Source organism: Arthrobotrys flagrans, assembly GCF_004000055.1.
Source record: "Arthrobotrys flagrans strain CBS H-5679 chromosome Unknown unitig_15, whole genome shotgun sequence".
Lineage (NCBI taxonomy): Eukaryota > Fungi > Ascomycota > Orbiliomycetes > Orbiliales > Orbiliaceae > Arthrobotrys > Arthrobotrys flagrans.
The window spans coordinates 107457-130149 of NW_027137545.1; the positions used below are offsets into that span (position 1 = coordinate 107457).

The 22693-nt window shown below is 44.5% G+C and overlaps 6 protein-coding genes across 6 annotated transcripts; 2 read left to right on the top strand and 4 right to left on the bottom strand.

The window, feature by feature from the left end:
- Positions 1-321: 321 nt before the first annotated feature.
- DFL_000024 (uncharacterized protein) lies at positions 322-894 on the top strand (the record flags this gene model as incomplete). Its single annotated transcript, XM_067631177.1, has 1 exon — positions 322-894. The coding sequence occupies one exon, from the start codon at positions 322-324 to the stop codon at positions 892-894; it is 573 nt and encodes a 190-aa protein (XP_067494544.1).
- A 2543-nt stretch (positions 895-3437) lies between these two features.
- On the bottom strand, positions 3438-4635 carry DFL_000025 (uncharacterized protein; the record flags this gene model as incomplete). The annotated part of the gene is made up of 2 exons (XM_067631295.1): positions 3438-4166; positions 4495-4635. The coding sequence occupies 2 exons, from the start codon at positions 4633-4635 to the stop codon at positions 3438-3440; spliced, it is 870 nt and encodes a 289-aa protein (XP_067494545.1).
- A 2918-nt stretch (positions 4636-7553) lies between these two features.
- Positions 7554-9075, top strand: DFL_000026 (uncharacterized protein; the record flags this gene model as incomplete). The annotated part of the gene is made up of 3 exons (XM_067631409.1): positions 7554-7595; positions 7667-7836; positions 7956-9075. The coding sequence occupies 3 exons, from the start codon at positions 7554-7556 to the stop codon at positions 9073-9075; spliced, it is 1332 nt and encodes a 443-aa protein (XP_067494546.1).
- A 2766-nt stretch (positions 9076-11841) lies between these two features.
- On the bottom strand, positions 11842-12130 carry DFL_000027 (uncharacterized protein; the record flags this gene model as incomplete). The annotated part of the gene is made up of 2 exons (XM_067631524.1): positions 11842-11898; positions 11972-12130. 2 exons carry the CDS (start codon positions 12128-12130, stop codon positions 11842-11844), a joined length of 216 nt encoding a protein of 71 aa, XP_067494547.1.
- A 407-nt stretch (positions 12131-12537) lies between these two features.
- On the bottom strand, positions 12538-15003 carry DFL_000028 (uncharacterized protein; the record flags this gene model as incomplete). The annotated part of the gene is made up of 5 exons (XM_067631639.1): positions 12538-12786; positions 12852-13335; positions 13395-14392; positions 14450-14484; positions 14577-15003. 5 exons carry the CDS (start codon positions 15001-15003, stop codon positions 12538-12540), a joined length of 2193 nt encoding a protein of 730 aa, XP_067494548.1.
- Positions 15004-18285: 3282 nt separating this feature from the next.
- DFL_000029 (uncharacterized protein) lies at positions 18286-20188 on the bottom strand (the record flags this gene model as incomplete). Its single annotated transcript, XM_067631753.1, has 3 exons — positions 18286-19885; positions 19935-20019; positions 20083-20188. The coding sequence occupies 3 exons, from the start codon at positions 20186-20188 to the stop codon at positions 18286-18288; spliced, it is 1791 nt and encodes a 596-aa protein (XP_067494549.1).
- Positions 20189-22693: the final 2505 nt, after the last annotated feature.

Below are 22693 nucleotides of genomic sequence, written 5' to 3' on the forward strand. Positions count from 1 at the left end.
ATGCGGAAGCCGAATGTCAAAATTTTCGTTCATACTAATCCAAGTTGAGCTTCACAGTTAATTCAATACACTATATTCGTCTATAAAAGACATTCGAATCCCATCTCAAATCAGACTTTCATTCTCAGAACATCATTCAAACGTCACTCAGCAGTATCACAACTTTCAAACTTCAAGCTTCACATCTGCAGTCACAATCATACACATTTGGCATTTAGCCTTCTCATCCACTCTCAACTACTTCAACCTCAAACATCCTCACTTATTCGATCTCGAGTACCATATCTCAAACTCTCAATACCTCAAATTAAATCCACCAAAATGATGAAAGCCTTCATTACCCTCTCTGCTCTCATCTCCACCACCATGGCCGCCGTCGCCGCAATCCCAAGCTTCACCCTCGAAGCCGTCGCCCCCGGTCAACCATTCCACGGCATGCCTGTTTCCCTCGACGGGCCCTTCGCCAAACTCGGCAAGCCCGAATCCGGAAACGCAGTCCGCTTCTACGCCACAGGTACCGAAGACGCCTTCTCCTGGTCTCTCCACGGTTACCCAATCGGCATCATCGATACCCCCGCCGTTCTAGTCGGCGGTAATACCCTCCGTCTCGCTTTCCTTTCCGATCCCGAGCGATCTGGAAAGCAATACGGTGAGAATGTTATGGAAGGTGGATGGACTTTTAATATTGGTAGACCATCGGTTAAGATTGCGCCCGCAGCTGGGAAGTTCCTTGGTTATAACTTTGAGCAGAGGTGGTATGCTTTCCCTGGTCAGCAGGACGGACAGTGGACTGTTATGTGGTGGGATGGTAGCTGCTGCATTACTGCTGCTGGCATTCCAATCAAGCTTAAGCTTGTTGAGTCTGAGGCTCGCGCTGCTAGCTATGCTGCTTAAATCACTATTCTGCCGGTCAACATCTACACTACTTTTACACATACACGCTACTCAAACCACAAACAACAAAAGTTTTTGATTTTCTTGGGATGAATTGGATTACTGGCTACTACACGGGGCAAAATCGGGCGGCACGACAAAATCGGATTAATGGCGAGGGTAATTAATGGGATATAAAAAAGTTCTTTGTTTGGTTTTTTTCTTTTTGGTTTCTTTTATATAAAAATCTTAACGGCCTGGACGGGAAAAATGAATATCGCAACGGGCGATATAGGCAAAAGTTTTTGATTTTACTTGGTTTTGATGTTTGGTTTTGCTATAGTACAGCAAAGAACTACCTGCCGTTGGCCCTGGTTGACAATCCTAATATGTAATTAATTCTACCTTTTATTAAAACTTAACTAGCTGGGTTATAACTAATGATAGTTTAAAATTTTTCCTTCATTTTTACATTCCAAAACTATCGTAATCTGATCCTGAGATGGATAGCTGTTGAAAGTCGTGATGAGAGTTTGAGAAAATATGCAACTGAATTAAACCTCGTACCACTAATTGGTGGTATTTGAGTGTCTATATGTCCCTCTATCTCCGCGGAATTAGCTTGGGCAACCCTGATTCCGAGTAAGATAAAAAAAAAAATCTTTCTATATGTCTGTTGACCGTGTAGACTTGGCATCGCCCCGATATAATTTATTACTCCAAAAGGAGAATCCGGGAACGAGACTAAGAATTACTTCATTAAATACCTGAGAAAGACCTATTTTTTACCGTCCCATAATCTGTACTCCTCTAGTTTTCGCCCTAGCCAAACCCCTCAAAACATCGACATCGTTTTCTGCCGGTATCTTTTTACGACCGCCATATCCATCTAGTCCTGCGGCTATCATATAGAACAGAACCTTTGCATTTATGGTTTCGGGCTCTTTGGTAACTAAAGGATGCAGCCCTTCCCAAGGGATTTCGAAGTAAGTAGTAAGAGTAGACGCGAATTCTTGCAATGTCGAATATTCAGCTTCTGGCGCTATGGCTAGCAGTTTTCCTAATAGTATAAAGGGAGTTGGGATTGGAGAATGTATGCAGGGTCGTTTCGCCGATTGTGGAAAATCGTTAAAGGGGCTTTTGATAGCAGATATAAGCTGTTTGAAGAATGAGTCTTTGAAATCTGGGATTTGTAGGTAATCTGCGGCGCTATAAATTTCCGAAAGATATTCCTTGTGGTCGAGAATGACAAATGCACCACCATAGATCCAGGTTAATACTACTCTGAAAGCTTGTGGATGAATTTCCGGAAGCCGAACCATCTCGTCTTTGTGTTCTTTCCATTTGGAGTCAAGAACCCGGCCGAAAAAGTCGGAGCGATGTGCCAAGAAGTTCCGATGAAGGCTGTATACAACCTCTTCTGGACCGACAACTACTTGGACGTCTGAGAATCGCGTGTCATTGATGAGGCTATACTTTCGAAAAGAGCAAGGTGAAGGAGATAGTCAATATAGGGCTCCAAATATAAATCGGGAATTTCGTTCTTGAGAAAGCTAGTTATCAGAGAATTGTTAACCCACCTTTCGAATGAAGTTTGTTTAATTTCCTTCTTTGCTTCATCGACTTCGCTGGTTCTAAGCGGCGTTCCCAATCCAGTTGAGCCGGAACCGAACGCGGTGTTGCCGAAAAAATTGGACATTTGGTATTTATAGACTTCGTGGTAATTCCTGTAAAATGAAGTCGGGGCTCGGCGAGGCCAAACCCAGGATATCGATATCTAGTGCTAGCTGTGGCTGCCGTTTGATTTAGCTGGAGTGGAGTATATGTAATCCCATACGAAAATTCAAATGAGCCAAAGGAAAAGAATTCAATCTTTATAAAGGAGACTTTGTATGGTTTATTATTGATTCCCCGCCATGTATTTTAGTAGAGAGGCTCGATTAAATGGCACAAGTGGATTTCAGGCACGTTATGCAAGCTACCATTGCACTCGAGCTGCCTCGTGTCAAGCCGAAATACTAAATGGTACAAACCTACCTAATCGATCAATGCTACTGGTTTGACGTCAATAGCTATTGGTCTGAAATCTAGGCGGCCGGCAGACATTTACATGATATTTACAGTGTATGATTGCATATATTGCATATTTAGACTGGATAATTGTGTATCATTAAAATTTACAAAACGGTTGATGGTAGCTTGGGCAGATATAGTCACGTTCCGTAGGTATGGAGGTATATATTCGCACGTTGGTTTACGAAGATCTGAGCGGGAGCTTTAATACGAAAGATAGACGTTAAAGATAAGAACTCGAGAGCACGCTGGAAATTCACGGGCTTTAACGGCCGACGGAAATTATATCATCGGGGGTAAATCACCACACTATAGCGGTGTCCAAAAAAAATAATTTACATTATAATAACGCACGCTATATCCTCTGGCCCCGCCCTAGTAACTCCCCGATATAATAAAATCTATAAAGAAGGATTGCCACGCATGCTGCCCCCCTCCCCGAAACATCTCTTCCCAGTAGGCGTACTCAGTGCCCCACCTCTCTCCTGCATCTATGGCAGGCCGTGTATTTGCACCTCAGACACTCCCAAGTGAATGTCCTTCGTCGTTCGCGGCAACAGAAACATCGTTCCCAGAAGAGGGGGGGTTTCCTCCAGGACCCCCACCGGGTGCAACTGGGCCCCCCTCCCCCCCTCCTCTTCCTCCCCCGCTTGTTCTTTGGCAGCATGTCCTCGCCTGGCTTTCTCTGCTGCCCGTTCCTGGCGCAGCTTCTCCAACTCCTCCCACTCCCTCACTCGGATCACCTCGTCGTCGTCCCATGTCCTAACGGGGATTTCCTCCATGCGGAGTTCTCTCTCCAACCCCGCAATGGCGACCCCGTAGGCCCTCATCTTCTTCACCGCCACCACCTCGCGATCCTCCTCGGTGTATTTCTTCGGGTCGGTCGGATACATCCGACCGCCCGCCTCTTTTCTCTGCCGGAAACGGGTTCTGGCCCCCACCTTCCTCTCCTCGTCCAACCTATTGAACCAATCCTCGTATTTGGCCATGCGCCGCCGGAGATCTGAGATCTTGGATTGTAGATCCGCGACCTCTCGTCTCGAGTTGTCGACGCTCGGCCGAGCAAACTCGTGTGACTTCCACTTTTGGTGGAAGAGCCCTTCAGAGGCGGTATACGGGGCGCCTCTCTTCACAGAGCTCGTGCGAGCTTCGGCAGCTGCGGCTCGGTCGTATTGTTCTCGTTTTTCTGGGTCTGAGAGGACCTCGTACGCTGCTTGAAGCTGTATGGGCAGGAAGATTATTAGCATTTTATGGACCCCAAAGCTAACTAGATGCTAGTATATCGGGTATCCGATATCAGAATATTTAGGATACTACGAGCCTACTAGGACTTCCTAAATTCAATGCTGTGCTATTGAGACTAGCAACGCCCACGAAAGCACACATGGGGTACTTTAAATCATAATTGACTTAGTGCAGCGCTCTGACACAGGTCTACTGACATGGAATTCATTCCAAACTCGCCAGGGGATCTCCCGTGCCTTGTGAAGACCGCCCGTTGTGTACTATTGTGTATCTTCAAGCTCTTCATGAAGATTGTAGACCCACCTTCTGAAAAGCTTCCTTCGCCCCCACTGACCCTCCGTTCTTATCGGGGTGTAATTCTAGCGCCTTCGTCTTCCAGGCCGCTCTGATCTCAGCAGGAGTTGCCATCATCGGCACTCCGAGCAGTTCGTAATGGTTCGACATCTCGGTCTTAAGTCTTGATGGTAACGAGAAGTATGTGTTTTGTAGAGAAGCTGGAAGAACGAGAATAGTGTGATGATTAGAGAAGAAGAATAAACTCTAGTGTAGTGGGCTTTTATAAAGCAACGGAATTTTATACAGCAACGGGTTTTATGAACTTTTGAATTTCGTCGATTTGTTGAAGAGGGCAACACAACGGGGCGTTGGGTGTTGTTCATTCAAAGAAATGTGTTGTTCACTGAGATAAATGTGTTGTCTGTGTGTTATTGTCAAGAGCCGTATGCCCAGATCTTTGCTCTCTAAGCGTACATCTCATCACTAGGAAACCTACTTCGCCGGATCGGGAAGACTACCCAAAAAAAGCAGCGACAGGTTTGGAGCAAACTTTTCGCCCATAGCAGGAACACGTTGAAACCGCGATTGCATTGTCTAATGATTGGGCGAGATATACTCCGAGTACCGATTTAAATATCTATCTCCAAATTGACCGGCGCTCATCTGACCTAAAAAGCTTAAGATGGTTCACGTAAGCACAATCCAAACCCTCGGGTCTCGCATCTCTAGGTTCCGCCTTCGTTATCGGAATCTACGACAAAGCAAAGGAGATTCGAGGTTGAAACAATCCACAAGGACAAAAAAGGGGACTAGTAATTCTAAGCCCGCAAATTCATTCTTTTTCCTTACATTAGTACATTTAGGTATTATTAGTTCCAAATATCAGTCTGTATTTAAGGGAACTACGAGAATCACGTAGCGCCGTCACGGTTAGACCCTCCAAATCCGACAAAATCAATATCCTCACCATGCGACTGCGAATTTACGATATGGGCGAGTCCAATCATGCTTCTAAAATGCTTCAAATCTCTCCCTTTAAAAGTATTTTCTCTTCTTTGAGCAGAATTTCGAATTTTGTGAAGTAAATGCTCAGAAATAGCATTGGACACCAAAATCCTGGCGCTTAAGGAGATATATAAACAGGTACGTCCCCCCCTTTGAAAAGTTAGAGTAACTAAAGAAACTAAGGCTATACTGCAAGTAAACGTCTAAGTCGGGTATCAAGGATACTAGCTTTTTAATTAAATCCTCTTTTAATTGTCATTTCTTTTAAATTTTCTTCAAAAGTAAATAAACAACACGTCACAATGAATTACACCTACGCAATCGTTGCTGACCAAAACAATGGAGAAGAACGTGCCATCTTCTTCTCGCAACTCTCTCAGGTTTCCGAATGTATAGACAATATACCAGCAGCCTTTAGGGACCAAAATTTCACAACCTCGCAGACATTACAGTTAAGTACTGTAAAGTACACAAAACCGTGAAATCACTCGAAAAATACATTACGGACAACACGCTGTCCCCCCAAATTCTGTCACTCAAACAACCATTATCCCGGCGTCATGAATCTCATCAATAGGAACCAGGCTCTCTCAAACCTCATCCCAGATATGGAAAACAACGCGCAGGAATGGATCAATAGGGAAAGCTGCAAAGCTAGGAATGGTATATTCATTCTAGCAGGAAGAGTGATGGAAATCACCCACGCCAGAGAAATGGCAGCCATTACAAAGAAATTAGAGAAGGCCACCGTCTCAAAAGATGCCAAAGAAGACGTTAGCATGAAGGAAGGAAACGACCAAATGCAACAAATCTTGGCAGAGCTTAAAGACTTGCGAAAGCAGTATAAATTTTTGGCGGAACCAGCAGGTAGAAATAAATTCTTCCTAGGCTTCATTTATAAGCTTAGAATGCTTATGATTAACGAATATCGAGCAACTTGTCCCTCAAGGACAGGGGGTTGACGACGCTGGGCTGCTTGAGCCAAAGCCTCTAATAGACGCCAACCCGACACCCGTAAGATTTCGACCAACTCTAGGTGTAACACTTAAAAAGCCGGCGGTATAGCATCTATGTGTGCGTGCAGAATTTGTTCATATTCGAGGGGACCGACACGAGTGATGACGAGGTCCAATCTCTCGTCAATCGCGGTTGGGGTCATTACTCGATTTTAGACTTCTACCAGGCTGCAAGATATAGAAGACCTTTCCCTCCTTGTCCCAGGAGTAGGTAGGATATAATTCATTTGGCGATCGATCAGGGTCATCCGAGATATGTAGCGCCTGGAGCTGCAGGAGCCAACCCACAGAGCGGTATAGGTACTGGTAGGATGTAATTACACAGCGTATTAATAGCTAGATAGAATGATATGCTAGATATAAAAGGCAATTAAAATCATGATGACCTACACTAAGTAGATATAGGTATCTGTGAACGCCGGATCCCGAACTTCCTCAACTCGACATATGTCAACGCACATGTCGTGTGTTATTTTTCAACCCCTGTAAATATCCCATGCACTTCTCCAAAAACGGGTAAGCGTCAACATCTTTACGTCACGATGGCAGGGCATCAAGGCCTGGAAATCGCACGAGCTAAACGTCATCGGGCGCCATCGTCTGGCCGTTTTACCTCAAAGTCGAGCTCGTTGTAGGTTGGAAAGTGATTTAGTCGTTCGGTGTAGGAATGATTTCAGTTCAACAATTGGGATCGCGAATTTCACATGCAGGATCCAAAGGCAAATTTATATTTCGTGGCACAGCGAGCTGAACATGTTTGACTGCGACAAGTGCGACTCATCATCTCACCTTCCCGTCTAGCTGCGGGGGAAATCATCACCACTCGGTGGCGGAGCGCTGATTCTTTAACAGGCTTGCCCAGCTGACAATTCTACTGTACTTTCACTTCCAACTACGTCCGATGGTATATAGTTACGTCTGTTCCCTGCACTAGCAAATTTAAACCTCAATTCGCCCTTCAATACCCAATTTTTGGCCACGAAGATCCTTTGTTTGTGTCTGCCGCCGAAGAAGTCGAAAGGATGGCGAATCCAAACCGATTTTACATGTCGTCGCCTCGCTTCTATGTCGAGAAGGAACGGACGACGAATGATATTTCTGATTATCGTAAGTTGCTTTACTTTTTGGACTAATGTTGCGCTGTGAGAAGTTCGTTCCCTGATACCCCAGATTTACAGGCTACCACAAGGACTACAGTGGCCGCCATTCCATTGCAGACTTATCGCTTACCTCATACCGACCCTACGGGCGCGAGCGCCGAGGTCGTTACGCATCACAGTCCGAACACCGATTCCACCGTTCCCGATCCAGATCCAGTTCAAGATCCAGCAGTAGCTCCAGAACAAGGGTATCTCGCTCACGGTCGCACCATTCCCATGCGTGTTCGTCGCGACATCATTCCTCTCGCCATGGCGATAGGCATCATCAACGACACCACAGACGTCGCTCTGATTCCATTTCTAGCAGTTCTTCAAGCGACAGTCTATCATCGTTGACGCTTGCGAGTCCACCACAATTCGTTACACCGGTCCATGAGTTCGAGAAGAGTGAGAGGGGAGACCTCGCTATGAAAATCGGGGATGTGATTGAAGTAAAGCGATATGTTGATAAAAAGTGGTATAAGGGGACGAATCTGTCCACTCGCAAGAAGGGAATATTCCCTATTGCGTACGTTAAGGAAGTGGAAGTATCCAGCACAAAAGCTGTTGAGCAACTTTCCGGAAGACGAGCGGCTAGTCAATCTAGAGTCAGCGAGAAGCTTCTTGTCGAACTACCAAAGGAAACCGAACGAAAGGGTAGTTTTTTTTATCCTACCGATACTGTCATCGTCCGAGACCGCGGTAATAAGGTTACAGGCACTGGGTACCAGGAAATTGACCAGGATGTCATTCTTATCCGACCCAGGGACGCTGTAAACAACGACCCAGCCAAGATTGTGCGACCGACCGCCGAACGTGAAGTCGTGGAGGAAGATGTTACCATAATCCAGCCACGTCGAACTATTGAAGTACCTGTCGTCAAAGATGAAAAGATCATTATTCCCATTCGCCGAAAGGAAATAGCTTATAGCGAGGTCGCCAGATATGCAAATAGCGGCCCAGAAGTTGACATCGAACGCATCCGAGTACCGTCACGACATCGAGCATCTGAAAACAGATATATTGTCGAACGACCTAAAGAGGCTAGGGAAGTTTTAGCCAAACCGAAGGAAACAGTCGTCGAAAAACCTGTGATAGTAGAGCGGCCTCGTGAGCTTATTATCGAAAGACCGCACGAGATAGATGAAGCTAGTACCGTCATCAGCCAAGGCAGCCGCTCTAGAGCTCGATCCATAAAAGAAATCCGACTGGATAGAGATATAAGCTATAGCCCTCCGAGAAGGAAGAAGGAATACAAGATGCTTCCCCCACCGCAGACAATCACATACAACGAATACGGAGAACCCGTATTCGTTAACACCAAGACTTTTGCTCCTGCTCCAGCGATGGCAGTTCCTCCAAGACCACATTACGCACCGAGGACTCTAGAACCGGCTCCCGTTCCACTGCTTCCTCAAGCCCACATCCGTCGTACCTATGAGTATTAGGTGTATGTTTTTGAAGTTATAGTTTCTTCATGTTCATGTTCATATTCCTTTCGTGTTCGGAAAATCGAGCATCTCTGATGACCGTCATGACTTGTTTGGTGTAACTTGGTTTCTCATATTCAGTTCTTCCTGTTTTCAGTCCAGCTTAAATATAACCGCTTGTTTCCTGTATCTACCTTAACGAATGCAGGTTTCAAACTAGCCTCAAATCATTTCAGATAGTTTGTGATAGAACTCAGCCCGCAGCCTTCCGTGAAGCTTTGTTCTTGCTTTCCCTTAGTATCATCACCACTACTTACCCCAATGTATTTGTAGAGAGAATGGAATTGTAAAGTCCAAAAGTTTCTGTAGGAGGTATGTAGGAGGATAGTTAGTCAAAAAGCTGGACTATAGGAATATAAGCGAAGATGCAACCATATATGACAATATTCCTAAACCCCACGACATCAACCACGACATCACCACACAGCGTCAATTCTAGTTAGACACTACAAACACCACAAGCATCATCAGTATATATGTTAGACCGTCACATTTAACGTGGCCCACTTGCCAACTAGACCAATTTCTTTTACCTACCATGTCTTCCGGGTACTCTGAAATGCAACCCCATTCCCTGAAGCTTCATCATTCTGACCATGTCAACCTCGAACCACGATAAACCTCATCAAGAAGCTCGCATTACCATGGGGAACACGACTTCTTCCGAAGCCTCTACTACTGAGGTAATGGATAATCAATATATTGGAATGGCTGACCCGACCAATACCTTCGCCAACACAGGCGGACGCTGTGAGACTACAGTTTGACAACTCGACGTGTTGCACCTCTATCCCTATTAAACTATTAATAAAATACAGAACAGATCTGCCCATCAAAATCGTTTAAACAATGCAGGCGAACGACATTCAGGGTTTACAAGCAGAGTATCTCATGATAGTGGGTATTCCCTGACGGTTCAAATATATTTTGCTTTGAAGGCGTCGCCTCATGTGGCGGTGTGGTCAGCTGGCGAGAAAGCTCTTCCCATTCTGCTACCATACCTCAACGGCTTGGGCCTTGACCAAATTGGCGTCGAGTCGGATGGCGATACTGGTTTTGTCCGAGTCGATGACTACCAGAATACTAACATCGAGAACATCTACGCATTGGGAGACGTATGCGGCAAAGTAGAGCTGACACCCGGTAAGATAGAAGTTGACGATACACCGGCAGTCAATGAGCGTTTTAATTTGCGGTATATCAAGCATTGGCAGCGACTCAAAGGAGACACAAAATGACAACCGCCCTATGCGAAGCGTTAATTGAACAGTCGAATAGCTACGTCGACGACTAAAGAGGACGAGGAAAGCAATGTTAGAGTGACTAAAGCAATAGAGGCGGACGTTCTCTGAGTTTCCAGGGTTTACATTCTATGATAATGGTTCTAAGCATCTACAGCTCTTACTCAGGCCCCTGGTAATGCAATTGCGAATTCCAAATTCCTGCGAGTTCGGAATGCTATTTAAGCTGCTTAGACCCTAGTGGTTATGAGTTCCCGAACAATTCTTCGGCTCAAACCCCGCTCCAAACTCTCACTCCAATCCATCAAGCACCTCTCGACTTTTGCGACAAATCCATCGGGGATGAGCTCCCCTTATTATACGCCCTATTCACATCCCTCCCAGTAACTATGTTATCTATTAGCTTCCATTCACTTCCAATACAGTCAGTACAACGACTTACTCCTTCCAAAGACGTAATAAGACTATCCCATCTCATCTTGCTCCCTCTCTGACACTCCGGATTGTATAAAGCAATGAAAGATCCCCCATACCCCTCACAGGCTGGACAGGTTGTCCCTATTTCCGTTCGAGCAGCCGTAGCCCGCAAAAGGGAGTTTAAGTTATTGCGGCCCGGGTATAACTCCGCGTGACCATATGCCACGCTTCTGATATTCGGCAGCAACATCTGTCGGAAATCCGTCTTTTAAGAAACGAAATAGTTAGCATCCCTAGGATCAATAGTAGTAGTACCAAAGGACGATCTACGGAACGAAGCCTCTCCACGTCATCCTCAACTTCAACAGCGTTAATATACGCATCTTTATATTCCTCCACGACCGGCAACGCAAGTTCTCCATTAAATCCTGCTATGAAGACGCTATATGATATGATGGGTTCCGGGAGTCCCTCCACCGGACATTTCTTTAAAAAGTGGTCTAGAGGAATCGAGTTAGGTCCGATATTCTTTATCTACTGGCCGGAAGACTGCGAGATCTTGAAGGATATCGTATGAGTATAGATACACCTGTACAGCCTCCGGATCAGAATCCTCATCGCCGAAAAGACATCCATTATTGACATGAAATTTATATTCCCGGTTGTTACCATAATGATCCACTTCTTTCGATGATGGATTTTCAGAATTTCATTTCCAGAAGTGAAGGGTGGTATGAAAAACCTCTGGCCGACCTAGAAGCCCGACTCGACATAGTCCGAGTCGACGTTCCACAGCTTCCCAGCAGAGAGAAAGCATCTTCTTAAGGCTGGGTCCCGCAGGAAAACCGTATGCTCCAAGCCATCTGCGATTACTGGTTGTCCTGTCTGGGTGACCCGATAATATATTGCCTAATCGTTCTTTTTAAAATCGTACGTTGGTCCACCGAATGCCAGGTATGGTTAGGATTACATCTTTATTAAAAGAGTATATTGAATTACTTACGTCTATTTTTAATATATTAGAAGTAGACTTCAAAGGTCTTAGCTCCCGATTCCCTTTACAAAACTAGTAACCTTGACTCCTGACGTCATACGTCGGCCCACCGAATGCAGAAGATTCTATCTGCTATTTCCCATTCCATAGTCAGCACTCTACCCTTCCAACATGATAAATGAATATATATTAAACAAATTACATTGATCTTCCTCGACGGGAACTTCATGGTATCCCGATTTACTTTGGAAACCCAATAACTTGGCTCCGGTCTATGAGTTTGGAAGAGTATATCCCTCCAGACTTTAATACCCGGGAATGAGGTATCAATAACCTCATTATCATGATTCGGGGATGCCATGGTGTGTAATGGTGGTATAGGTATCTAAGTCGGCAAATACGTAGATACGCATACGTAGGTATGCGAGTAGATAGTAAAAGGTAAAGAGATAAGTACGTAGATAAATGTGTGCGTAGACAGTAAAAATATGGATGTAGGTAGATGTAAGTAGTTTGGTTCGAGTAGCGTGCAAAGTAGATTGAAAATAAACAGCGGGGCTTTTATAGTCTCAATGACGTGAACATATCCAAAAATCCGTCTATAAATACCTTTCTATTTATCTTTCTAAATTTACACCTCAAAAACAGCCACCCTGTCTCTTCCCGCCGATCAACGAACGGGATCGGCGTAGATTCCATATCTACCGGATAATTAGGCAGTCCCTCTAGGTGGCCTTAAAGAAGGCCTGATCATCTTTATATAGGTATCTACTTTCTAGGATCCCACCCCCCATCCACCCCCTTCAACAGCCCCAGCCCCTCCCCCGCTTTATCCCCCAACACATCCTTCAAACTCACAATCTTAAACGTCGCGTCTGTCCTCACCGTCCCATCCGCCGCCTGGTTAACATCATCATGCACCACAACCATTCCATACTCCCACTCCCCCCCAAGATTTGCCCCAACAGCCGTAATCCCATCCGTATTCGTAACTCCATCTACCCCTCTCTCTTTATTCTCGGGTATCGTAAAGCTCATCACAAATTCATGCGGTGGATATCGTTGGTAGATATTATATTCACTGTATCCTTGACAGGAGACAATAAGGTACCCCTCTTCTTTCGTTTTTCCGTAGACAAGTGTAACCCCCTCAACATCAGCGTGTAACTTCCCCCATCGACAACCGTATTATCCACGAGTGTTCCAATGGCGGGTTCATCCGGTTCGGCAGGATAACTCCAAAGCCCATACGGTTCTTCCCCCAAAAACAACTTAGAATTCTGGTCATCGACGACACAACCTTCTACTTGTCCTCTATTCCCCACATAAAAGTGTCGTACCAGAGTAGTATTCAGCTTCCCCTCCTGAGTAGCCGATAACTGGAATTGTAGGTAAAGCGAGGACTTCGAGTTGATGAAGACGTAGTATTCCCCTGTTTTGGGGGAGTGATAGACGCAGGAACCGTAGACCTTAAATTTCTTCTCTAGTTCTTTGACGGCCGGGGGGAGAGGTTGTATGCCGCCAGGGATGGTGGTTAAATCGCCGTTAGAGGTAATTTCGTACATACTATCCTCTACCTATCAGCTCCCAATTCTGCAATATTGTTAGGATGGGTTAAAGCATACCAAATAGTATCATCAACTCTGCACCCCGCCACCGCCAAATCCACTTTCTTCCCCCCCACATCAACCCCATACAAAACATCCACATTATTCGGTTCTCCACCACTCACACCACCCGTCCTCTTCCCTTGTAAGTCATACACACCAAGTCCACTCCCAACCTCACTTTTTACGGTCGTAATAATCCTTGAGTCTGATGTATTAGTCGGATGAATCCATATAGCTGGATCATCTCCATCCGCTCCACCACTTTCCTCCGTTTCGTATCTTGCCGGAACGGCTAGAGTAGAACATTTTCCGCCAGTGAAGGGTGGGATACAAGTACAGGTATTTGGACCGGTACAAGTTCCTTGAGAGGGTGAGGTGCAGTTTGAGGGACAAGTAATCTTATTACATGTCTTTCCTGTAAACCCCGGGAAGCAGTCGCACGTAGCCTTCTTATCCCGAGGGTTAGTCGGGCAATATCCATACCCATTACAATCATCAAGATTACCACACTTCTTCGGTTTCGTATGTTCGTCAGTACACTCCCGTGGATCGTACTTCGTATTCGCCTTCTTTCCCAGCGCTTTAAAAACCGGCGTTAACCCACTAACCCCAAAAAACCCGCCATCCCCATCTTCCCCGGCAAACACAGTAACTCCGTCCTCATGCCCCCTCCTACTTCGTTGATATATCCCAAAATCTCCAATCTCCAATTCTTCATCCTCAAATTTAATCCTCCCCAAAGATTTCGATGCCTCCAATTTTTTCATACCAAAAACCTCTATCCCATCTTCCAACCCCACGAATAAATAACTCTCTTTCTTCCCGTAATAAATGTTAAGACCTTTAACCTCATCCCCACCCCCAAGTTCCCCAAGTTCTATAATCTTTGGAGCGGCGGTTTCATCAACTGAATTAAAGAAAAATACCTTCCCATTATCACCTGCAAAGAATACCTTCCCGTCAGGAGATACAGTACACGCATTCGGTTCGATAGGGATTCCAAACTCCTGCGTCTAAATATCCCCAAAAACATTAGCACTACTCCTCAAAAAGTATATAAAATTACTTACCTCAACAACTTCCACCCCCCTCCTTCCCCTCTTCTCTCGAATTAAAAATTTATATCCCCACCTCTTCCCCAAAACATATATATAATGTCCTATCCCCCCTCTCCCCCACAAATCGCCGAAAAATCACCTTGAACAAACTTCTCCCCCCTAACGCCCCCAACCCCCTTCTCATCGACTTCAAAAACTCTTAGTAAAGAATCCGACATGGACAACGTAATCACCAAATCCCTCTCTTTCTCTCCAACATCGTATAATACCTCCACCAATTTTGACCGTCCAGTTTTGTAGGCTCCAAGTTCTTTTAATGAAGTATTGGGTTTGGCATATATTTCCCAGATATGGAATCCACCGGTTTCAGCAGATCCGTCGTTTCCGATGAAGTATGGTGAGTATTTGTCTTTCTTGGGGTAATATACCGCCGCAGTATCGGATTCAACAAACGACGTTCGACCATCGACCGACAGTGTAACTTTGAATTTCTCGGCACTAGATACTCTTGTAATCCCCATCAGGGAGAAGAGAAGTATGCCCGAAAGACTTCGTAAGGATTTCATCTTAACGGGTTGTTGAATGTAGATGGAGTTTAGAGAGAGGTAGTTAGCATAACATTACTTTAACTACTTAGTAATTATGGTGGATATCCATATTGTGGCATTTAAAGAGTTTATATACAACAAAATTAACGACGAACATGCATATTGTCGGCCTATTTTTCCAGAATGCAAAACTCGCCCAGATAAAAAGTACCTACCTAGAAGAGATGGTGGACAGGGTACCTGCATAATCCCCATTATCTTCAGATTCCTTGTCGGTATCATCCGATCCGACCCGCTCAATCGAGGCCTACAAGCATTCCAAAGCATGGAACTCAGCCGTAAGATAAAAAGATTAGCAAACCCATGGGTTTACCTCCCCATGCATTGTGCAGCCCCACGCTTTTACAACCCGACGTTATAAAGCCAACGTAGCTTCCGAACTTGCAAATATTCCGTGAATCAAATTATAATCATACATTTCAATAAATCCTAGAAAGAAAACCCGTACCCACGTGCTATAATATAAGGCCGACAAGGAACCCAGCCTTAATCGACTACACCCGCAGGCGCCAAACGAGCAGGGAATATAAACTTCAACGTCAAATGCAGGTGCATGCCCCTAACCACGAAACTGATTGGATTGCACCACAACATCGATCGCCTATGTACACCACCATCCCTTCACCCCATAACCCTGAATATTCTACCAATACCACATACAGCAAAGATCTTCGCTCAATCAAAGAATTAAGTCCCTGCAATACCGGCAATGTTAGGCATCCACTTCAATATCGAAGCTAGGATCGGCCAGGATCATGAATCATGCAAGACTGACAGCGCGCGTGCGAAACCATCCCATCCTCATTGGCCCGACCCCAAACGGTGTAGGTGACACAGATTATGGATGTGGATTACATAATCCCCAACAATCAACACAGTATTAGCATCTATCAATATCACGATGATACTATTAATTAGGACCTCGAATCTGAAAGTAATGATGGGTACGAAGCTCCCATCTAGTGCCTGTAGACTTAAGTAGCAACAAATTAGAACCATGGAAAGTTAATGGTTGTTGACACAGACACTCAGTCTTTATCATATTTGCCTAGGCGGGTTGATGCTTACATGTAAATATAATAACTTCAAATAGATTATGTTTCAATGTATTCAAGTTTCAGCTATATTCCATGTGGGGTATGTAATATTTGTTTTAGAAGACTTAGAAATAGGTCTATCAAGAGTAGGAAGTTAAGTTCGATGCTCAAGAAGAGAAGAAAACGGAGGAGAATTCAAACACCCATCTCCATTTCCTATAACTCCATAAGCCATGCAAATAAAACTAGATTAATTAAAGGAGAAAACATCATGACCCCTCAAAATACCTTAACACTTCCAATAACTGACTGTTGACAATCCACCAACATCGACTTCTTAAGACTTGTCACCGGCCTCAGTACTACTGTTGCGAGTCACGTGATAATTTCGGACACCAAAATTCAAATTAACTTAAACCGGAATCCAGTTTAAATCAGAATGGTAGCCTCACAGTCTTGTTAATGTACATACCTAGGTACTTGCGTATACCTCACAATAGCCATATATATTATCCATAAAAAGCCTCCCTCCCTCCCTCCCTCTCTTCCTTTCATAACCCAGCAACAAAATAAAACCAAAAAAAGTAATTCTTCTCCGCCGTTTAATTGATTTACAACCCCTCTCAACACTTCAAAACGGTCGTACAGTAGAAAGTACTGTTCAGAACCAGAGGGCGTCGCATCTTACACCACGACACCACGATTCCTCCCACCAACTCCTCCCAAAGCCACAGCACGGGACCCGAATAAAAAGACCAGCAAGCCCCGACAAAAAGGCGGAAGTTATATCCTAAGATCGGGCGTTTCATCAATAACATCGACACTACCTAGTGTCAAGCACCACCCAAGCACCTCCTTCCCCACAAAAATATCATCAAGATACAATCCTTCCATACCCCATACTCCAAATCCCACCAACGAATCTACCAAATGCAGAGTGAGTGCGTAACGAAAACGGAAACTGCGATTCTATGGGCATAAAAGTAATTATCTATCACCACCTAGATGCCATACCCGCAGAAAGCTGTCGGCAGTTAGAAATCAATGACGACTTATCCCTTTGATTTCCATAAAATCACATGACCCCTTTGTCATTGCGCACCCACTCCACGGCGCGATAGGTTTGTTGGTGTTTTTTGATGATATATATTCTGATGATATGTTTATGACGGTAAGAACTTAGGTAGCATGAGCTTTGAAGCTTGAATGTTTTGTCAAGGGCAGATTGAATATCCCCCAAAACCTTTACGCTAAGTCCCACAAAGGGAAAAGAGCACATTCTTCAGCTAACCCTTTTCTACTAAAGCAATTCAGCTGGTCTTGTAGCTCACCAGCCTCGACTAGTCCCGTCGACTACTTAGACAAAAGCTAAATCTGCAGCCCCAGTTCAAAAATTCCAACGTCTTTTTGTGTTGTAGAAAGCATCCACAGAAATGAAATGTGTCCGAACTTTCGAAGGATATTCCATACAAAAGCCCACAGTTTAGTTACAGGACTGACAAAAGCCGTTAAAGGTACTTAATTAAGTACTTAGTCTCGGGATATTAATATTATCTCAGAACTAATTAAAACCCCACCACCCATACTTTTAACACTATCTCCACACCCCCCACTCCTTCCCCATCACAACTACACCACCCTTCACGCATCTAACTAACCTAAACATACATCTCCCAACCGACCAAACCGATTTTAATATGCTACTGCCAAGCTGTAACGGGAGGGTGGTTGACAAGTACCTACGTAGGTAGTTCGGCCAGATTTCAGGCTAACTAGTCTAATTCTCAGGTTAGCACTTCCATTCCTAGGTTGGCTGGTTACCATATGTAAACTAGTAGACTAGTATTTGAGTTATATATATGTGTGTGTAGGTGGATGAACCGAATGGGCTGGCAGAGTAAGAAGCTATTTATGGTTTAGACTAGACTATTATAATAGCAGGCTAGGCTGTTAAATAAGCTAGGTAGTTAACGGGGAATATATGTTAGAGGAACGTTTATAATAGTTATGAGTAGTTATTAAAAAAGAATAGCACATTTTAAAAAATTTTGTATATTATATTATATTATATTATATTATATTACAGAGACTGTAGAAAACATAAAAGACAAATGAAAAAATAATATTTTAATATCCACCAACTCCAATTACCTATTACCTAATGATTCCCGATTACCTCTCTCCAGTCTCGTATTCTAACTACTTACAACTTACACGTCATGATAACCGCCAAATTAACCACCGTCCCATCACACGAACTAAACGCCGGATACCCCAACGTCGCCAAATCAATAAAATTCCTCACATTCGGACAAACATAATACGTATCCCTCTGTCCCCACCCACACTTCAACAGCCCCCCTGTAATCGCACAAGAATACTTAATCCACCCGTTATTAGTCCCCGGCACATTACTCTCCGCCGCAAATTGGAAGTAGAACGGAAAATTACTCGCTAATCCCGCCATCACCCATCCGGATTGATCATATAGTGATGTACCACGGAGGGTAAACCGTAAGGAGTCTGTGAAGGATGGAACGGTGATTAGAGTGTGAACGTCGAATAAGCCGTTGTTGCCGGTGTAGGTGCTTATATACTGGTTGTTATATGGACCGCCGCCGGTGACTTGGAGTGCGAATGTGGGGACGGCGTTAGCGCAGGCGGTGGTGACGGTTACAGGTACGGTGTTTGTGATTGTCGCGACCGTAACTTGTGATTCTACTGGTGGGTAGGTAAGGGTTTTTATCGTTGTTGTATAAGACGGTGTTGTGACTGTATTAGTCAGAGTATTCGTGATCGTAGCGGTTATGACTGTTTCTATTATCGTTCCATCGGTTGTTATGACCGTTGTTGTTACGGGAATGGTAGCCGTTTGTGTAGCTGTTGGGATGATATTTGTAGCTACACTGTCAGTTATAGTAAGCGTTTTTGTGGCGATGGTAATTGTTTCGGTTGTTGTTGAGACGGTCAAGTAGGTTGTTTGAGTGGCGTCGGTGATGTATGTTGTCACGGTGGCGTCGATGTCAGTGAAGGTATTTGTGGTGACGGTGGTATATACCGTTAATGTAGATGTTGATGTCGAAGGGATGATAATAGTAGAGTATTCTGTATTCGTGGTATCGATGATAGTACTGGTGAAAGTACTAACAGCCGACGACTCACCGATGGTAACAGTAACAGTTGGAGTTGGCAGCGTGAGAGTCGTGCGAGTTACACCCACGCAGGAGCAAGCACTGATATACTGCGCAACATTGGGGCAAGGACTAGCATACGCCGGTACGACAGATGGGAATACAGTCTCCTGCCTAACTTCCAGATCTCTCTTTTTAAAAGTAGTATAGACTGTCGTAGTAGTATAAGCAGTTTTATAGACTGTCTGAGTAGACGTATAAGACGTAGTCTGCGTTTGTACAAGAACAGTAACCACAGTTTCAGTATTATACGCAGTATCAGTTTCAGTATCAAAGACGACTTTGGTGTCAGTCTGATGGTCGACAATGGTTTGAGTTGAAGTCACGGCGGTTTTATCGATCGTGTAGACGTCGGTTGTGAAGGTGGTGTGCGCGGTGGCGGTGGCGGTGACATCGCTACGTGCGGTGGCGGTGACATAGATGGTACTAGTGGAAGTTTCGTAGATAGTCGCGGAAGCGGTTTCTTCGATGGTGGTGGAGGCGGTTCTGTCGATGATGCTGGTTTCGACGGTGCCTATGATGTCTGTGACTGAGGAGGGGAGGGTGGTGGAGACGGTGATGTGGACGCTTGTGGAGGCGGTGTAGGGGATCGGGGTGGTGGCAGTCAAAGTACTATATATCATTAACATATTGTATCAGTAGATTAAAAGATAATACTTACACAGTAGCAGGAGTAACAGTCGCTTTGAAGAAAGAAGAACAGTCTTCGGTTCCCGAGCGAGTGGGGAAGGCCGACCCGCGGATGGCTATCCAATTATAAGAATTAACTTAGGTATATATAATCAAGATGCTGCTGATATGTTATATACCTCTGAGACAGTTATTGGCCACGCACGAGGACAGAGTCGTCTGCCCCGAGGCTACTGCCGTCAATGCTGTCAAGCAGGATGTTATAAAAACGAACTTGGGAACCATCTTGATCAATATCTATCAATCAACCAACGATTTGTATCCGATTGTATTAAACGATACCATCTTGGCCAAATCCAAAACCGGCCGTTGAAGCCCTAATATATACACAATCCCTCTATCACTCTCACTAATTCAATATATCACTCGATCATATATTCCATGTAACCGAACCTCAAAAAGAGAGAACAATAACAAAAGGACGCCAAAAATGTAACCCTGCATGGTACCCTCCCAGAAAAGACCATGCAATCGAACATATGGAATCTTCTAAGCGACCCTGAATTCACGCTTTTTTTCTTCCAACCGAGCTAGGCTGAAGAGCGACGCAGTACAGCTCGCGAAATCTAACCCGTCTGGGCACTAAGCTGTATTTGCTCGCGGAATCTAACCTGTTTTGGATATTTATCAAGCCCTATGACGGAATGACACAACAGAACATGTAAATATAGAAATAGCGACAAGTCGGCGTGCATTTGCCATTTATCTTTATGGTTATCGGGGAGAAGGCGTTTAACGATGATGGTGGATTGGGTTAGTCTAGATTGATCTAGACAGTTAATTGGTTTGTAAAAGTTGAGGCTTTGAGTTATATATTATAAATTTAGTGACACGGCCTTCGCCGAATAACTGTATATATATAGAGAGAGGTATATATATAAGAATTATGACGTGACAGACCTACATGTTCTACTGCTACAGAAGGGGGGAATGTTAATGTCCCGTCAAGAAAGATTCTGGATTGGGTGAATAAAAATGTGTTGTGGTCACGTGACGTTTGAGTTCGAAACCGGGCGGCAGCAGGCAAGCAATCCTGTTCTGATAGTAGTTTATGGAGGATGTCTCCCCGTCGTGTTGTGCAAATATTAGATGGTCGATTTTGAAACCTGAACTCGCCATGTGATTAATATATAGTCTCGGTGACCCTTCTTGTTCTACCGGGTACCTATGATCTTATAAAGAGTTTCTAGTGTATCATATGCGAGTCTATGCAAATTCTGATTACACTCTAGCCGGACTTATCACAGATCAATCCGAATCGATTTATCTACGAACATATCAGGTAACCAGGCTGTCCAAAATGGCTTCACCTCACGGCCGGAATTCAAAACCCATCACGTGATTTTAAGCTTCCAATAGCTCCACCCCAAGTCTTTCCGGTTTGTACCAACAAACACTCCGACCAATATTAATTGGCCCGGGCCGTCTCTCATATCAACCACCGTCCAAACATTAATCACCCAACATATAATATATGTAAAGCGTACGTAAGTGATATTCCCAGAAAAGTGCACCAGCTTACAGCCTCAAATCCCATAACCGGAGTCCTCCGTAAACGAGCCGAAAGAAATAAAAGAAGCGACGCTCGTTTCAATGATCAGAGGCAGGGTATACCGATGTACCACTTTATAATTCATGCAGGTACGACACTATTTCTGCGACCAGTGGTACATCCGAGAACCTTTTGAGAAGGGTTTAGCCTGATTTTCCCTTTTCAGCTGCGGATGGGGCTTGATGCGTGGTATGAAGGTGGTATGTTATTGGGTGGTGGAGGTGAATACGGGATACTTGGTGTCTTCCTGGGTTAACTCGAATCTACGTTTTCTACAACTCATGTTGAATTTAAAACCAGTTGACTCCGAGGACCAGGCTCGAAGGGGTTTATGAATAAACAAGCGCATGCATTAATGAGCCATAGTTCATCTCGTCCATCATCTAATCCGTCTACCAAAACTACTTCTCAAGCCCGTATTGCCGCCAGCTGACCTGACCCATTTCTTACAGTGTGTGATAGAACAGACCTAGCCCGTCCAGCATCTTAAACCGCCAATCCGGGTAAAATATCGACACTTTTTCATGCAGCTGGCTCCGCCGGCATACTTATACCTTAAGCATGCACATATGATGCCAATTAGCAGCGGGTCCAAACGACCCCATATCCTATCTAAGATCTCATCCGTTAGGTAAACCACCGGATCTAATGGTTCTTGAAATCTTGGTATGTGGAATCCAAGGGAAGTAAACGCCCTTCCCTATAAAACCATATTTAAAGCCAAGAAAATATCGATATCGATTATGTGAGAGTGTTTAGTTCCCCTTACCACTTACATAAGAAGGTACCGAGGTCATAGCGGACAGCCGCATCAACGATCTCTCCCAATTGGATCTAGATCCAGGAACACAAGACAATAATGGCGTATTAGTAGGAAGTGTTTGTTTCATGAAGACGTCTGAGCTTAGCTGGTGCATCGAGCTGGGGATCATAGCTCCCCCACAAAGTATCAATCGAAGCTACTTCAGTACATTTGCTCGAGGAAACAAATACTGAAGCTGGCGATGCGGTTTCAACGAGATGATTTATCCGCTGCACCATCTTCATGTTTTCAAATAAATGTGGAGTGTGGGGAGCACATGGTCACATCCCGAATCTTTGACTACGTATTCTTCGGGGTAGTTTATCCGCGGTAAAAGCAAAAAAAAAAAAAACTAAAAAACTAAAGAGACGACTGC